At 47.0% G+C, this 14,394-nt stretch overlaps 1 protein-coding gene and 2 long non-coding RNA genes across 3 annotated transcripts; 1 reads left to right on the top strand and 2 right to left on the bottom strand.

Annotated features, from left to right (window-relative positions):
* Nucleotides 1-218: 218 nt before the first annotated feature.
* On the bottom strand, nucleotides 219-5,873 carry LOC121074019. The gene is made up of 2 exons (XR_005822056.1): nucleotides 5,766-5,873; nucleotides 219-898 (listed from the first exon to the last, which is right to left on the bottom strand). It is a non-coding gene; the product is annotated as an uncharacterized LOC121074019 (long non-coding RNA).
* RGS2 (regulator of G protein signaling 2) lies at nucleotides 4,511-7,359 on the top strand. Its single transcript, XM_040565684.1, has 5 exons — nucleotides 4,511-4,650; nucleotides 4,763-4,864; nucleotides 4,978-5,039; nucleotides 5,797-5,963; nucleotides 6,382-7,359. The coding sequence occupies exons 1-5, from the start codon at nucleotides 4,538-4,540 to the stop codon at nucleotides 6,574-6,576; spliced, it is 639 nt and encodes a 212-aa protein (XP_040421618.1). The 5' UTR covers nucleotides 4,511-4,537; the 3' UTR covers nucleotides 6,577-7,359.
* Nucleotides 7,360-9,504: 2,145 nt separating this feature from the next.
* Nucleotides 9,505-14,158, bottom strand: LOC121074018. The gene is made up of 3 exons (XR_005822055.1): nucleotides 14,083-14,158; nucleotides 13,564-13,708; nucleotides 9,505-10,935 (listed from the first exon to the last, which is right to left on the bottom strand). It is a non-coding gene; the product is annotated as an uncharacterized LOC121074018 (long non-coding RNA).
* Nucleotides 14,159-14,394: the final 236 nt, after the last annotated feature.

The following is a 14,394-nucleotide window of genomic DNA, read 5'->3' as shown; positions in this document are numbered from 1 at the left end:
GTGCTGCAAGTAGTCATACAGTCCCAGTTCATCCACTTTTGGATAAATTTCAGCTCTAATTTTGGAAGCTTTGTAAGCTGCCATGGCTGTTTATGTAAAACAAGGTGGCTAACAGCTGGGAACGATGAGCGCTCACAGAGCTCTGTCTAGTTTATACATTACTCAGAGGATTTTGTTGTTAAGTGAAATGAGATCCATGTGTAATAAGATATATTTTATTTTTTGTTTAGCAAAGACTGAACATTTAATTGCTCCAGTCTTAGTGTTAAGCCACAGTAGTGCTAAATTTAGATCCAGAAATGGCTCCTTATTATTTGCAGGTTTGCAGTTTTACGACTGGAAAATAGTGCTGGGTGAAGAAGAGCTGCCCAGGGAGAGCAGTGCCCGAGTCAGTGAGTGCAACAAGCTGACCTCAACAAGCTTCAAGCAATTTATAGAAAACGGCAACAAAAACAACTAGAAAACCAACACGCCCTCATGCTACATACCACTGAAGCTGTAAACGGGACTAGAAAGTCAGAACGCAAACGAGGGAATTAGAAGCAGACTAACGCTTCTAGGAGGAGTAAACAACTCCTCTTACACAAAAATATCAAAAGACTGACAATTGTAATATCCATCTAGAAAACAGCACCCTACCGTGCCACGCATGATTGCCATTACTGACCAAAGTTCAGCGTGGAAGTACGTGCTTTCACCTGTAGCCAGGCACCTCTGGGCTCTTCACAGACACACATATCAATCCCGGGTGCTTCAGAGAAGGCACAGTATCGAGGCGAGGTGAGAGCAGAGGCCCAGCCAATGTTGTCCCAAGTGGCGCGGTGGCGTTCCTCACCCAGCTCCTGTGCTGGTGCTTCCATCTCACACACACAGCACTGGGACTGTGAGGACTGTGTAGCTGCGAATTCAGAAAGAACACTGAAAACACGTGAAAATGCACCTGTACCATTTGCAATACATATCGCAGAACAAAAAGACGTATCTCAATGACTTATTCTTTCTTTTGAATATGATTATTTTGTTTGTCACAGACAATAAGGGTTCAGTAAGCCGTTCCTCAGATAACTTTAACGTATAGTTTGAGCTGCCATGCGACAGCATATTCTCTCCTCCTGGCTTTACAAAACACGGCTATAAAGTCTTTGGAGCATTTTTCATGTTCTTTCCTATCATCTAAATCTCCACTATAAAAAGAAGAAGCAAGGACTGGCATTTTAGAAAACGCAGCCCCAGATTTAAATTTTATGCAGTGAGAACAGCAACTCACTGGGGACTTGGAAGAGATCAGCACAGCTATTGCAACACAGAACGTAACCAAGATGGAAAAAACCTCATCTTCCATCCTGGATGTTTATTGCATACATTACAGTCCTCTGTACATCTGGCTATCACTGATGCTAGTGGAAACGCATAAGCAGAAAAAGAACAGAACATTCTCAAGAAAGCCTCTGCAAAGAGAAGTGTGATCTCCGGGGTGAGAGCTTGTGTCATTAAGTGCCTGACATCAGATTTCGTCGCTGGCAATAGCTAAATTCTCACCGACTTCAGCTGCAAAGTTGGGGCTATAGGCTCCCCACCCCCACCACTTTCCACTGGCCTTGCTGCTTTACAACGAGATTACGGTTACAGAAATAGATGAAGTCCTCAGAAGCGCGTAAAGGAAAAGATTTGGCACCATGTCTGTATTTGGCCTCTGCAATCCAGAGCCTCGCTGTTTTGACAGAGCTGAGGTCAGCGCACACAGTCAGAGAAAAAAAAAAAAAACAAACACAGAAGAAAACCAGAAGTTGGTGAAATCAGGCAATATTAAGTTTGGGATGTCCAAAACGGGCTGCTTGGTGAGCCCAAGCTCTGGGTAGCAGCACATGTCCAGCTCCCAGCGGGGCAGCACGGGGCAGCCCGCGGCCCCCTCAGGCCTGGCTGGATCACTCGGCAGGGCGCTGGTCACGGTGCTTGATGCCAGGTACCTCTTCTTTCTTAAAAACATGCAAATGGAAAAGATCTTCTGTCATGCAAATGTTTAACCTTCTGGCAAAGGTTAGTATCGGAACCACAAAGCACGCTGCACAGCATGGTGAAGCAAGAAACCGTTCTGTGAAGTTTCCCTTTTACTGAAGGAACAGTAGTATCCATGCTTCAAGGGCGTAATAAAAATGTAAACTAAAAATACATACTAATGCAGCCAATAAAATTCAATTTTAATCTAAATATTTCTTAAACCAAATGTTATAGTGAGTACATTTTATAAGGCCATCTGAACTCACAATTCCATATTCTGCTTTTTTTCTTAACCTGAAACACTTTTTCCACTGTCCAAAGATATTACAGTTGTTATAACTACCTCCCTTAACAGTCACTTCCATTTTTACGTGTCTCTGAAAGAAGCGATTAAAAAGTTTAGAACAAAAGCTATCACAGACATGATTCACGCGGCCATTTTCCATGCACTGACTGCTGCCAGCTCCGCAGCTGGGCAGAGGCATGGGAATGCCCCTGCTCTACCTTGCCAGCCTCCCCCAGAGGTATCAAGAAAGCCTTTCATCAGCTTTCAAACATCAGCAGGTCCTCAGGTGTGCTACGGGGAAGCTCCCAAAGTATAAATGCTTAACCAAACCTTACTGCAGCTTATGTGACTTTGAAGTTGTCTCATCCCCCTGTTCCGGAGCACATCCCTCCGTATGTCTCTCCCATGGTCACCAGTTCCGTACCCTTGCAATTACTGCCTAATTTTCCCACTACCCCGGATGTTTCCCTCTAATCAATTTTGCATACCTCACACACCTGTCAAGCCTGTAACAATTACCCATTCCTCACACAGACTGTTCTCTCTCTCCCTTGGAGCTTCCCTGCAGTTTCTCTTCCCCCCAGTTCCATGTTAGCTGTGGATCCTGCTTCCTAGGAGAGGTTGGTGCGTTTCTCCAGCGAACAAGTACAAAACCCCAAAGCTCACCAGGTTACAATTGGTAGCACACCCCTAAATCCAGGGCAGATATTCAAAGAAAAGGAACTCAAGGAGAATCAGGGTAAAAGAAACTTGAAGCCAGCACTGAAAATGGGGAAACCTCCTACAAATGAGGTAGATGAGGATGTACTGAGCACTGTGGCATTGTAGCACTCAGGTGAAGGAAACTCTTCTTGTAGAGCATTTGGTCCTTTACACAGGCTCTGCTATGTCAAGGCCCAAATGAGGCCCAGGGCTGAGTTTCGAGCTGTTTCTTTACTCCGAAGCAGCCTGCCTGCCCCTAGCAGGGGCTGCGTGCTGTGAGTTTCACACGTGCAGACGATGCCCCCATCCTCATGCATTGCAGGCAGCCCCTGGCCAGCTCCTGCCCAAACCGTCTGCAGCTGCACAGCTTGGCCGACCCCGGGACTCGAGGCGGGTGATGATTTAAATGCCTGGAAGCGAGCCAGCACGGCTCCGTCCCTCACACAGGCACGGGCTGCCCTCGGCTCGCCTTGGCAAGTTCCTGTCAGCAAAGGTGCTGGCGCTGGTGCCCTTATGGCACTTGGCGCCTCACCGCCACTAATATTGCCATATCCCCTCCCTCCCGGAGTAACAGCCTCGTAATAATTTCCTGTAACAACTTTATATATGAGGTACAAGGCTGAAGGGCTACCTACTGCAAAAGCCGTTTGGTAACGCGTAGGGGATGGGACTTGATTTTTGTACCAGAGCCCCTACACATCTTGCAAAGGACTTATAACTAGTGCTGAAAAGCATCCTTGTGGAAGTGTGTTCACAAATCAAACAGAATTCACTTGCCCTGTGTATATCTCACCTAAGGCAAAACGCCTTTGCACAGCTTTGTGCATGTTCTGCGAGCAGGGGATGTCAGACTGGGGGTTGGTTCCCCGAGCGGGGCAGGGGATGCTGCCGCAGCCCCGATGCTGCAGGGCTGTGCTGAAGTCAGGTTTTTGGGAAGCGAGGAGTCTGCAGCTGCTCTTGTGGGGCTGCAGGATGGGAAGGGGCTGCAGAGAGGGGCTGCAGGACAGGAGGGTTGGTGCTGGACGCTGCACGGGGCGGCAGAGCCGATTTAGGGGCGGCAGGCTGCGAGGGAAGGAAAGCCGCCCCCCAAACGTGCGGCCATCCCGCGGTGTGATAAGGGCGGCCCCTTGTCTCTCGTTTGTCCGTTTGCTTGTTTAGCGTGCAGGCTGCGCGCTGCATCTCTTTGAAAAATTCCCTTTAAAAAAACAACAACAACAACAACAAAAAACAAACTCGCCCCCCCCAAAAAAGAGAAAAAGAAAAAAAAAGGAAAGGAAAAAAAAAAGAAAAGGAAAAAAAAAAGGGAAAAAGGGGAAAAAAGGGAAAAAAGGGAAAAAAGGGGACCTCCATTTCCAAAGGCCGGGCGGGGCCGTGCCGCTGTGGGCGTGGCCTACGGGAGGGGGCGTGTCCGCCCCGCGAGGGGCGTGGTCTGGGCTGGGGGCGTGTTCGTCCCCCGAGGGGCGTGGCCGGGCCGGGGGCGGGGCCCGCGGGCCTATATAAGGGGCGCGCGGCGGGTGGCGGGGCAGTGGCGGTGTCGGTGCGGGCCGGGTGATGCAGAGCGCGATGCTGCTGGCGCTGCGGCCCGGCGGGCGGCACTCGGAGCGGGGCGGGCGGCGCCGCGGGGAGCTGGAGGAGGCGGAGAAGGGCCGCATGAAGAGGACGATGTGAGTGTGCCCCCGGCGGGGAGCGGTGGGGATGGGGGCAGGGCTGTCGGGGGAGGTTGGGTCCCCTCTGCTGGGTGCTCCCGGTGCTGAAGGCGCTTCTCCCTTCTCCTAGCATTAAGGACTGGAAGAAGAGGCTGAGCTACTTTCTGCAGAACTCTTCCACTTCCACCAACATGAAAGCCAATAAGGGGGGGAAGCACCACGCCTACTTCAGGTAAGTTACGGCCGGTTCTGCTTAAATAACTCCAGTATTGCACAAAATTAAAAAAAAAAAAAAAGACTAAAGCTTCTGGAGCAGATCCTGATGTTCTCTGTGGCTCTCTGCAGGCCTTCCCCTGAAGAAGCTCGGCTGTGGGCAGAAGCCTTTGATGAACTCCTTGCTAATAAATGTAAGTTTGTCTTCAAACTGTAGCATTTAACACTAAAATGATGGGGAACTTTGTGTCTTGAAGAGATTGCTTCCGTGCACGTCGGTGTTGTCCCTTGCTTTGTAAACCAGTATTAAAACATTGAAATTCCCCTGCCGTGGAGTATTCTTGTCCCAGAGGTAGCTGTAAACTGTGTAGTTAAACCATACGTGTTAGCTCGGCTTTGCTGAAGGCCGTTCACTGGGCTCTCTGTTTATCTAAGATAAATGCATTAAAACTTGGGAAGGGTTCTGCAACAAAGTTCAGTGCTCTCCAGGTTTTGCTGTGGCTCTACAAGGAAGAGCACACAACAGTAGAGCAAAAGAGACTAAGAAATATTACTGTTTGCTCTTTGAACCTTTGAGTCATCCTTTCCATTGCAAGAAGTATTCCAGGGGGTTGTAGCCCTGTCATAAATATTTACTCCAGTCTGAAGGTTAATACAGGAGATCCCATTTAGAGAATTTTTTTATATATGGAGGCATCACAAAAGGGAGCACAATGACTAGAAATGCCTTTCATTTGTGTGTTTATCTAAAAATGACTAACTTGAAGCCTGCCAAGCTGTTAGGGTGTTAGTTTGCTCGCATACATAAAAGCGGACTTTTCATTGCCATCCCAGAAAGAGCCAGATCAGAAACAGAGCAAAGTGTTTTGGTAGGAACAGATGTGATAAATGGGTAAATTCAAGATTCCTGAAATACTTACTTGATGCATTTTTTTCCCCTCCTTTCCCTAGATGGTCTTGCTGCTTTCCGAGCCTTTCTGAAGTCTGAGTTCTGCGAAGAGAACATTGAGTTCTGGCTGGCCTGCGAGGACTTCAAGAAAACCAAGTCACCCCAGAAGCTCACGTCAAAAGCAAAGAAGATCTACAATGATTTCATTGAGAAGGAGGCTCCCAAAGAGGTAAAGAAAACCTATTTAAACATAACTGCCCTCCCTGTTCTATGAAATTTTGGCCTTACTTTTTCTCTGAACTCCTTTTGAGACACAGATGTCAGAAATGCATCATACGTGTCTCACCAAATACAGCTCCCCACTAATTGCCTTTTCACCAAGTTGGAATATGGCACAAAGAGCATTTCAGGGAGTTTCCATCTAAGCTGGGGAAAACCAACAGTCTCATTGAACACCTGTAATGCTTGAGTTTAGCACTGAAAGATAGTGTCATTTGAATTACTTCAGGTTTTTGCAGTAAAGAATTTTCTTAAAAACTAATTTAACCCTGTACATTAGTACAGGATCTTTCAACCTCTTCAGAAATTTTGTTGTATTATACTTGTTTGAATTCAGTTCTCAGAAGTAAATGTCCTTTCTGTTTCAGATAAACATAGACTTCCAAACCAAGAACATAATCGCGCAGAACATCCAAGAAGCTACGCATACTTGCTTTAGCGCAGCACAGAAGAGGGTTTACAGCTTAATGGAGAACAACTCGTACCCCCGGTTTTTGGAATCTGAGTTCTACCAGGAGTTGTGCAAGAAGACACCTATCACCAGCACGGCCCAAGGGACATGAGCTGTGGAGCTATGAGCTTGCTCTTCGCAAGGAGAAGCCTTTTAGTCACTGAGGAAGCAAGCCACAGCTGACCTGAAAGACTGAGGTACTGAGTACTCAGTCTGTTTTCCACGGTGCAAAAGGACAACTACTGACTTCAGTGAAAGCTGATGGTAAAGAATGACATTGTCAGAGGGCAGCAGAAGCGTGCCAGGCAGCTGCTGGCGATGCACTTATCTGAGCGCTGCAGTGGAAAGGTGCCTTCATGCCTCAGACCGAGCTGTGCAGTGTAAAGTCCTTGTCACAGCTGTGGTGTTGATAGAGCAGGTCAGAACAGGGCTTCCTTGTTGTAAACAGAAGTGGCTCTGTACAGTCGGGCAGTGCTGGGAACTCGAGTTGGGTATTTCTCCTAAACATCAACCAGTATTGCTGTCATCAGTCACTCGGTATTTTAACACCGGTTGCGTAAACTGACACCAGTTGAAAAGAAATGTGTTGGGTTTGTGTGTGACTCGTAGACACTGCTACCACTGTCGCTACGCTGTGCGAAGTGAGGAAGGGAGATCCCCCTGTTCCCAGAGGGACAGGTTGTACAGCTGAGCATCCAGGGCTGGGTTGTGCCAGCAGGGCTGCACAAGGCCAGACAGAGGGCGAAACTTGGCCACAGCGAACAGGAGCTATGTAGTATTATATTTAAAGGTGGATTATGATTGTGTTGAATTCTGCAATAATGTCATAATTCTGTCTCAAGGACAGCAAGCTTCAGTGAAGTCTTATTGTTTTTAATAAACTATTTTGATACAATTGATACAAAGCTGCTTTTGTTGCTTGTTTTGCACACACAGATACATGGTCTGGCACTGGATGGGGTGTTCTGCAGTAGCCATTCTCATGGGTGTGATCTCCAGGCTAATTTTTAAGCTGTTAGCTCTTAACCTACTGGGCAGGTTGTTTTCAGCAAAGTAAAAACCCTCAGAGCCTGAAAGCAGCCTGAAAGCTTAACAGGGGTGATAAATTTCAGCACATCCAGTTTTAACTACCTCCCCATGGAAATAATCTCTTAGACAGTGCAGTTTGCATGCATGGCTAGGAGTGATGACAAGTCAACCAGAAAACAGCAGCAGTGTTGCTGCTGGAGCTCAAAGGCACAGGATGCTCCCTGGAATACAGGTACCTGTACTACTGCAGCAGTACAGCTGCTCAAGACCCCTGCTTCAAGCAGGACGTGATTTTCAGGCTGCAAACCTGTGCAGTGTCAGTGGAGGTAAGACCATAATAAAAAGACTTGACTGCCTGCTGGGTGAGCACTCCTAAACAGGGAGAGTTAGTGGTCATCCTTCCTCCATGGGTACTTCTTCTAATTGACAACATCCCAAAGCATTACCTCCAACAGTCCCACAGTTGTAGGCCATAATTTGGAAGCTTCCTGACTTCTGAACTCAGGCTGCTCAACATCCTGGCTCCAGCTGCGCTGACCACACTCCTCAGGTCCCAGCTTTACCTGTTTGGTCCCTATATACCCACAGCAGTCACTTCTACAGGGATCCCCTTCATGCACCAAGAAAACTCCCCACAGGATTTCCTATTTTAATCGTGTACCTACAGATTGTGCAAAGGCAACTATTTTAAGCATCTATATGCTGCTACGTATTCTGCAATACACATACACAAGTACACACATTATACTGCCTCTGTACATGGAAAGAGGTAAAAACAGGCAACATAGCCCCATTTCCAGGGCTGAGTTTTACCTGTGAGAGCTGGCTCCTACAACCAAGCTTTCTGATCAGTTTAGTTATATCTACATGAAATAAGCACAATAAAAAATAAAATCTGGCTGATAATTTACTGTAACAGAAAGCTTTCCCCTAACACCTAACCAGGAAAAAAGGTTTGGGCTGATGAGTGCTTTTGTAATCCAACAAAATTTGAAGAGCATAAAAATAGCCAGAATTATACCTGCTAATGACTCAGAGCCAGGGCAGGAATAATTCCATGAAATTTCATTGGCTTCAGTAAAGCCTCATCAACCTGTGCCAATCTGGGATGTGGTAATTAACCATTGCTGGTGTCTGGTTTCAGGGAAAGAAACATTTCTAATTTCAGCAGGTGCCAGAACTACTTATAGCACAGCCTGAAGTCCAGAGGGGAAAATTAGGTGGGGCTGCTAGGCAAGGCATCACTGCCTGAGGGCTATTCTTGTATATTCTTAATATTTGAGTTGTTTACATGGAACTTGAAGTCTGTGCAGGCAGCTCCTTAGCTTGCACTGAGCATGCCATCAGGGTACCAAGAGCCAAGTTGGGCCGTGCCCCCAGGAAGGTTTTCATGCAGCCTGAGAGCCCTGATTTTAAGGGTAAGCTTTGCAGCACAACAGTTTGGTGCATCAACAACTACAAAAAAAAATCTTAATCTTAGTAAAATGCTTAACACATCTGTGGAGACAACATCTATTATGCTTTAGCAGTTTGCAGAAAGAGCCCTATTTTCCCAGCTCCCAGGGTAAGCTTCATCATGAAAAGGTTGGTACAGGCATGTCGGGAGCCTTACAACCCGTGGAAGATTGCTACGAACGCTTTGTGGAGAAGCACGAGCATACCAACTCCTTTAAGAGGTGCTGCTTCCATATTGTGGGCACCCGTACAGTTACAGTTAAAACTGGTACCCTGCTATCAGTATCCAACAGCAACAAATGAGCTGCTGATTTCCCCACTGATGCTGGTGGGGAAAGGTGGCTCTGGGAATGGCAGACGGAGGTTCAGCAGAGCTGGGATCCTGCAAGCAAAGGTAAGGCCAGGGCATGGCTGTATTTTCATTTTTTAAAGCTCTCATCGTGTTGTCAAGTTGCTCCAGCCCGTGGCCATGTTGACAGCCTCCCAGGCAGAAAAAAATAAAGAGAAGGGATGCCTCTGGGTAACATCATTCCAGGAACCATAGCTGCAAATGAGAACAGGCTGTGAGCACGTCAGTCTGCAAACAAAGCTCGCTTTTTTAGAGAAAGGTCTTGCTGCAAAAAGCTGAGGATGGAAAGAAGTGGACACCTCCCAGAGGGTGGTGGTAGGGGGGCACCCCAGCTCTGCTGTCACAGCCTCCAGCTGCACCGCAAGTCCTGGCTGATCCCAAGAAGTCAGCGCTAGCTCATGCACTACTAACACAACAAGCAATGTTGGGATAGCGAGTCTGGAGATCCTGACTTGCTGAAGAACACCAGCAAATCCAGAACAAAAGCAACTTTTAACTATTTATGTATCAATTTTTTTTTTTTAGCCTCTAGTCTCCCAGTATTTTGTGCTTTTCTTACAGCTCTGGTTGCTGGAGGCAAGTGGTTCCCCTGCTTTCAGATCAAAAGATACATTTCTCACCCTTATAATTACGCAGAAAAATTTGAAATTGTAATCTGAGTCTGTGCACCCCTAGTAAATCCCCACACCAGAACATAAACACTTCTGCTTAAATTGTATATATTTTTTGAAATATTAACTACAGTTTCACAATTTGGAGAAACTAGGTCATGAATGTCAAATGAATGCATCTGGCAATAGCCTGTTTTAAAGGATTTGCTCTGATACTGCAGCACAGGGCTATCTGACCGAGAGCCCACCATGCTATCAAGAAGGAAACGTAAAGTAATCTCTTAAAACGTGAAGCCAAGGCAGCTGACCCTTGGCAAGTGCACTCTGGCCCAAAGGCTGGAGAGGACCTCTGAGAACAGGGTGAGCTAAACAGCAAAGCTGACTCACCACTCCAGGCCAATGGGAAAACAATGCCACCCCGTAAACAAATTGAAATGCGCTGCTCTTGCTCCTTGTATTTGTTTATTGTGGTCAAAAAATGTACCAAGACTATAAATAAAAATGCATTTCCACTTGAAATTCCAAAATCCTATTTGGAGAAGGGGAGGCTGATGACAGGCTTTGCAGGGCTTTATAGGCATGTGTGCATGTGCATGGAAGGGTTCCTCGGATGGGACTTCACAACTTGGCGACTTCTGTGCAGCACAAAATCATCAACCTTTAGAAGTCTGGGGATTTTTGTATGTAAACATATATCTGCAAACTTGGCTTAATATTATTTAGGTGGGGAAAAACTGTTTGGAGCCTGGGACAACATCCCAAACTCATCTTCCTTCAGGTGACAAAGCATTACCTATGGCTTCTCCTCGTCCCACCAGTACAGCGACAGCTGGTGTCCCTACTGGTTCACGCATGCCAGGAACAAACTGCCAGGGAGCAGCAGGAGATGGGGATGACTGCTGGCAAGACTACAACATCAACCCATGGTCCATACCACAGACAGTGCAGAAATAGGGCTGGAGACAGACCTACCTGCAATATAGGTCCAAGATCCATCCAGGAGAGAGGGACAGTCACACAGCTGCACCTACAACACAAAGAGGGGCAGGGTAATCAAGGCTGAGCTTAAATGGAGCCCCCACTCCATTGCAGCGGGGGGGGGTGGGAGGGAGGGAGGGAGGGAGAGAGAGAGAGAGAGAGAGAGAGAGAGAGAGAGAGAGAGAGAGAGAGAGAGAGAGAGAGAGAGAGAGAGAGAGAGAGAGAGAGAGAGAGAGAGAGAGAGAGAGAGAGAGAGAGAGAGAGAGAGAGAGAGAGAGAGAGAGAGAGAGAGAGAGAGAGAGAGAGAGAGAGAGAGAGAGAGAGAGAGAGAGAGAGAGAGAGAGAGAGAGAGAGACACGACACAGGTGGATCTGATCAGGGCCATTGAGGCCATCAGTGCCCTCAGGGCCCTGACAAAACTGTATAGGAGCTCTTTTCTGAGGGTTACTGTGCTAGCTGTATGGTCCCATCAGCTCACCATCTTTAAGCACTCTTGATATTTTATGGAGTCTCTGCAGCAGGATTTGTGGTGAACATCCTCAGAAACAGCCCACAGAGGTTAGCCTCATACACTTTTGTAGATGCACTAATTGACTTTATCCTCAGCGCTGTAACTGAGAAATGACAGCTGGCCAGCAAAGAAACGCGGGCAAAATAGTCCCAACAGTTCTCCTACGCAGGAGTTTCAAATGCAAGTCCTTTGTGTCTGTTGGCAATCTTTCATTAGAGTAAGCATTGAGATCAGAGTTTCCAACAGCTACAAAGTACCCATGAGCAGCAATTACATGATGTTCCATTAAAAATATTAAATATCCCATTCAAGATAATCTAATTGACAGAAATTAGTACTTGTGTTTCCCAGCCAATTTTCCCACTTCAGATCTAATGGAATAAGTTGTGTTTCTGCATTACAGATTTAGACAGAAAGCAGCTCTGTGGCCTCCTGGCTTGGAGCCTGACTTTGGGTTTTCAGAGGACATGGTACTAATCTAAAATTTATAGGGCTTGGAAAGTCGGCTGGCCAATATGGAAAAGGCACTTAGGAGCAGAGCGGGCTGTTTACTTAGCTGGTGTGCTCCTTCGCCTTCACGGATGTCAAAGGGAAATCGAAATAACAGCGACGTGAAAGGACACGAGTATTACAGAGGGGCAGTGAGGCACTGTGCTAGCACCCTCCTGGCTCAGCCATTTTGTAAAGACTGACAGGATTAACCCTTCTGCCTGGACCTGCCAGAGATGAGGGCTGCTGCCGGGGTTGAGCTCGGGAGGTGATAGAGCAGTCCTGCAGCAGGACGGGGCCATGGCAATTGCAGACTCATGGAGGTCGGAGGTCCTCCTGCTTCCAGCAGGCTTCGCGTTGCGTCACGGAGATTATCTGTCATGTGTGGCTGCCCGCCCTGGCGTCCACCCAGGCTTCATGCGTCTGTTTGCAGAGCTGAGCTGTCTCCCGATTTGGCTGCGTCTGATTCTTGCTGTTTACACTGCCTGATACCCACGCCGAGGCTGGGACCAGGAGTCTAAGCAAGGAGAGAAATGACGGCCAGGAAGGCCAGGGCTCCTCCAGCTGCACTCAGTGCCATCAGTGGTCCGAAGCGTTGCTTTTGCACCTTGTATTCCCAGCAGGAATACAAAGGTTTGGGAGCAGGTTCCTTCCATTCCCACAGGGAGAGTGCAGCTCACGCTGCAACAGTGCAGCTTGGCTCTTCCAGGTGGAAGTGCCAAGTAAAATCTGCAGCATAAATGGGTCATGGTTGAGAGCTGAGAAAAAGAACAGTTGTGACCTTAGGATTAGGTGGTAAAAGAGCTGTTTGGATGGAAGGGTGGAGTTACGTAGTTACACGATCCAACTGGCTGCATCTTCATACTGCTAGAGGGATAATGCTTGTTTCAACAGGTTAATGATGCCTGTATAAGCACATCAGTAGCTATTGAATATGCACAGAATTTTCCCAATAAAGCCTCTTGGCTTAATTTTTATACAGGAAAAAACAAGGCACTCTCCAGAGCCAGCTGTGTGAATAAATTGGTTTATCCTAACACAAAGAGACCAAATTCATTTTAATTTCAAATTCTCACAGATAAATTCTGTCTCTGGAGAGCCACTTACAAATAAGGGCCAAATCTATCACTCTGGAGAACTCACTGGGCCAGGTCCCAGATCTGCATTCGTATGGCTCTGTCCATAAGTCAGTGAGGAAGGAATAGTGGACGTGCCTTTTGCTAGCACCAAAGAAGCAATATATACTGCCACCCTTTCAATTTTCCTACAATTAACATTTGCTAACTATTTGTTGGGCCTAGACTCCTGATCCTGGTAGAAGCTATAGCAGCTAGAGGTACTGTAGAAATCCTTTAGTTACCCCCAAGCCCCACAGCAATATGTACGCTTTATTAAAGCTGAGAAGCTGGAATCCTTGGCAGCTATTTGTGACAACCATGGAAGTAAAACCGTTCCAATAACTGGAAGAATCCAAGTGGCAGAGCTTTTTCAGAGCAATTTCCCAAAGGTTAAGAAGGCCTCTGCAGGTCTTACTGTGTTAAATGTGCTCTGTGCCTCAGAGCTGCCTGCGGGGTCTGTTGGTGCAGTGAACCAAGATAAGGGATTGTGCTAAGTGAGCGCTGGAGCAGCACGATTGCCAGCAGGCAGGTTTGGAAAGCAGTGAAGAACGATACTTACCCTACGACAGCTCCCAGCTAAACTGAGTTTCCCTCTGCCCCAGGGATCTTCCTGAAGCTAGCAGTGGTCACCACGCGTGGGTCTTCACACAGGGCCATAGAAAGGTCACGTTAGAACAGGGCAGCAGAATTGGGATATTTAATACCTAGAAGACAAATAGATCATCTTTCCAGAGATCAACACTTAAGCTATGTGTGTAGATAGAGAGTCTGAAATGGCTTGAAGAGCACCAGCCCTCCTTTCTAGCCAACCTCTTTTCTCTTTTTGACACCCCTCTCCCCACATCCAAGTATTTCTTCTCTGAAAAAGTTACCCTGTCTAAAACGTCACATTTGCTTAATAATGTCTTGAAGCTGTTTGGCTCTGAGGAGATATGACAGTGCACAGTTTTTATGAAGTGTGGTGTTCTGGAACACAGACACTTGTAAACTATTTCTCTTCTTGTACGTTTCCTTACAAAACCAACAAATTACACTGACATAATAATAATAATAAATAATAATTTAAAAAGTACTGTACTCTGGAATAAGCAGCCTGCACGCTGAAAGGTCATTTGTCTCTTGGCATGCAGATGTGCTTCAGCTTCCAGAGAAGGCACCTATACCACACACAGGAGCTTTAGCAAATCTCCCTTTATGTTTTTCCCGAGGCTGCTAGTTACAGGGGAACCTACTGAAAATGACTCTTAACTGCTTTGCCTCTTCACAGCTGAAATGCAAGGAAACTCATTTCTCAACCAGCTCCACTGGGCACCGTAACACACGCAGTGGTTCTCTGTCAGCAGTTTCTGTCAGACCCCTGTGGCCTCATGTCGGCCTGGCCCTACTTCAC

The sequence above is a fragment of the Cygnus olor genome, chromosome 8, assembly GCF_009769625.2.
Source record: "Cygnus olor isolate bCygOlo1 chromosome 8, bCygOlo1.pri.v2, whole genome shotgun sequence".
Classification (NCBI taxonomy): Eukaryota; Metazoa; Chordata; class Aves; order Anseriformes; family Anatidae; genus Cygnus; species Cygnus olor.
The sequence above is the reverse complement of the archived record's forward strand: the minus strand, read 5'-3'. Positions and strand labels throughout refer to the sequence as shown.

Excerpts from the sequence above, each read along its gene's own strand:
- RGS2 (XM_040565684.1), top strand. The coding sequence starts at position 4,538 with ATGCAGAGCGCGATGCTGCTGGCGCTGCGGCCCGGCGGGCGGCACTCG. Across the intron at positions 4,651-4,762 it reads GGCCGCATGAAGAGGACGAT|CATTAAGGACTGGAAGAAGA; the intron begins GTGAGTGTGCCC and ends CCCTTCTCCTAG. Across the intron at positions 4,865-4,977 it reads AAGCACCACGCCTACTTCAG|GCCTTCCCCTGAAGAAGCTC; the intron begins GTAAGTTACGGC and ends GGCTCTCTGCAG.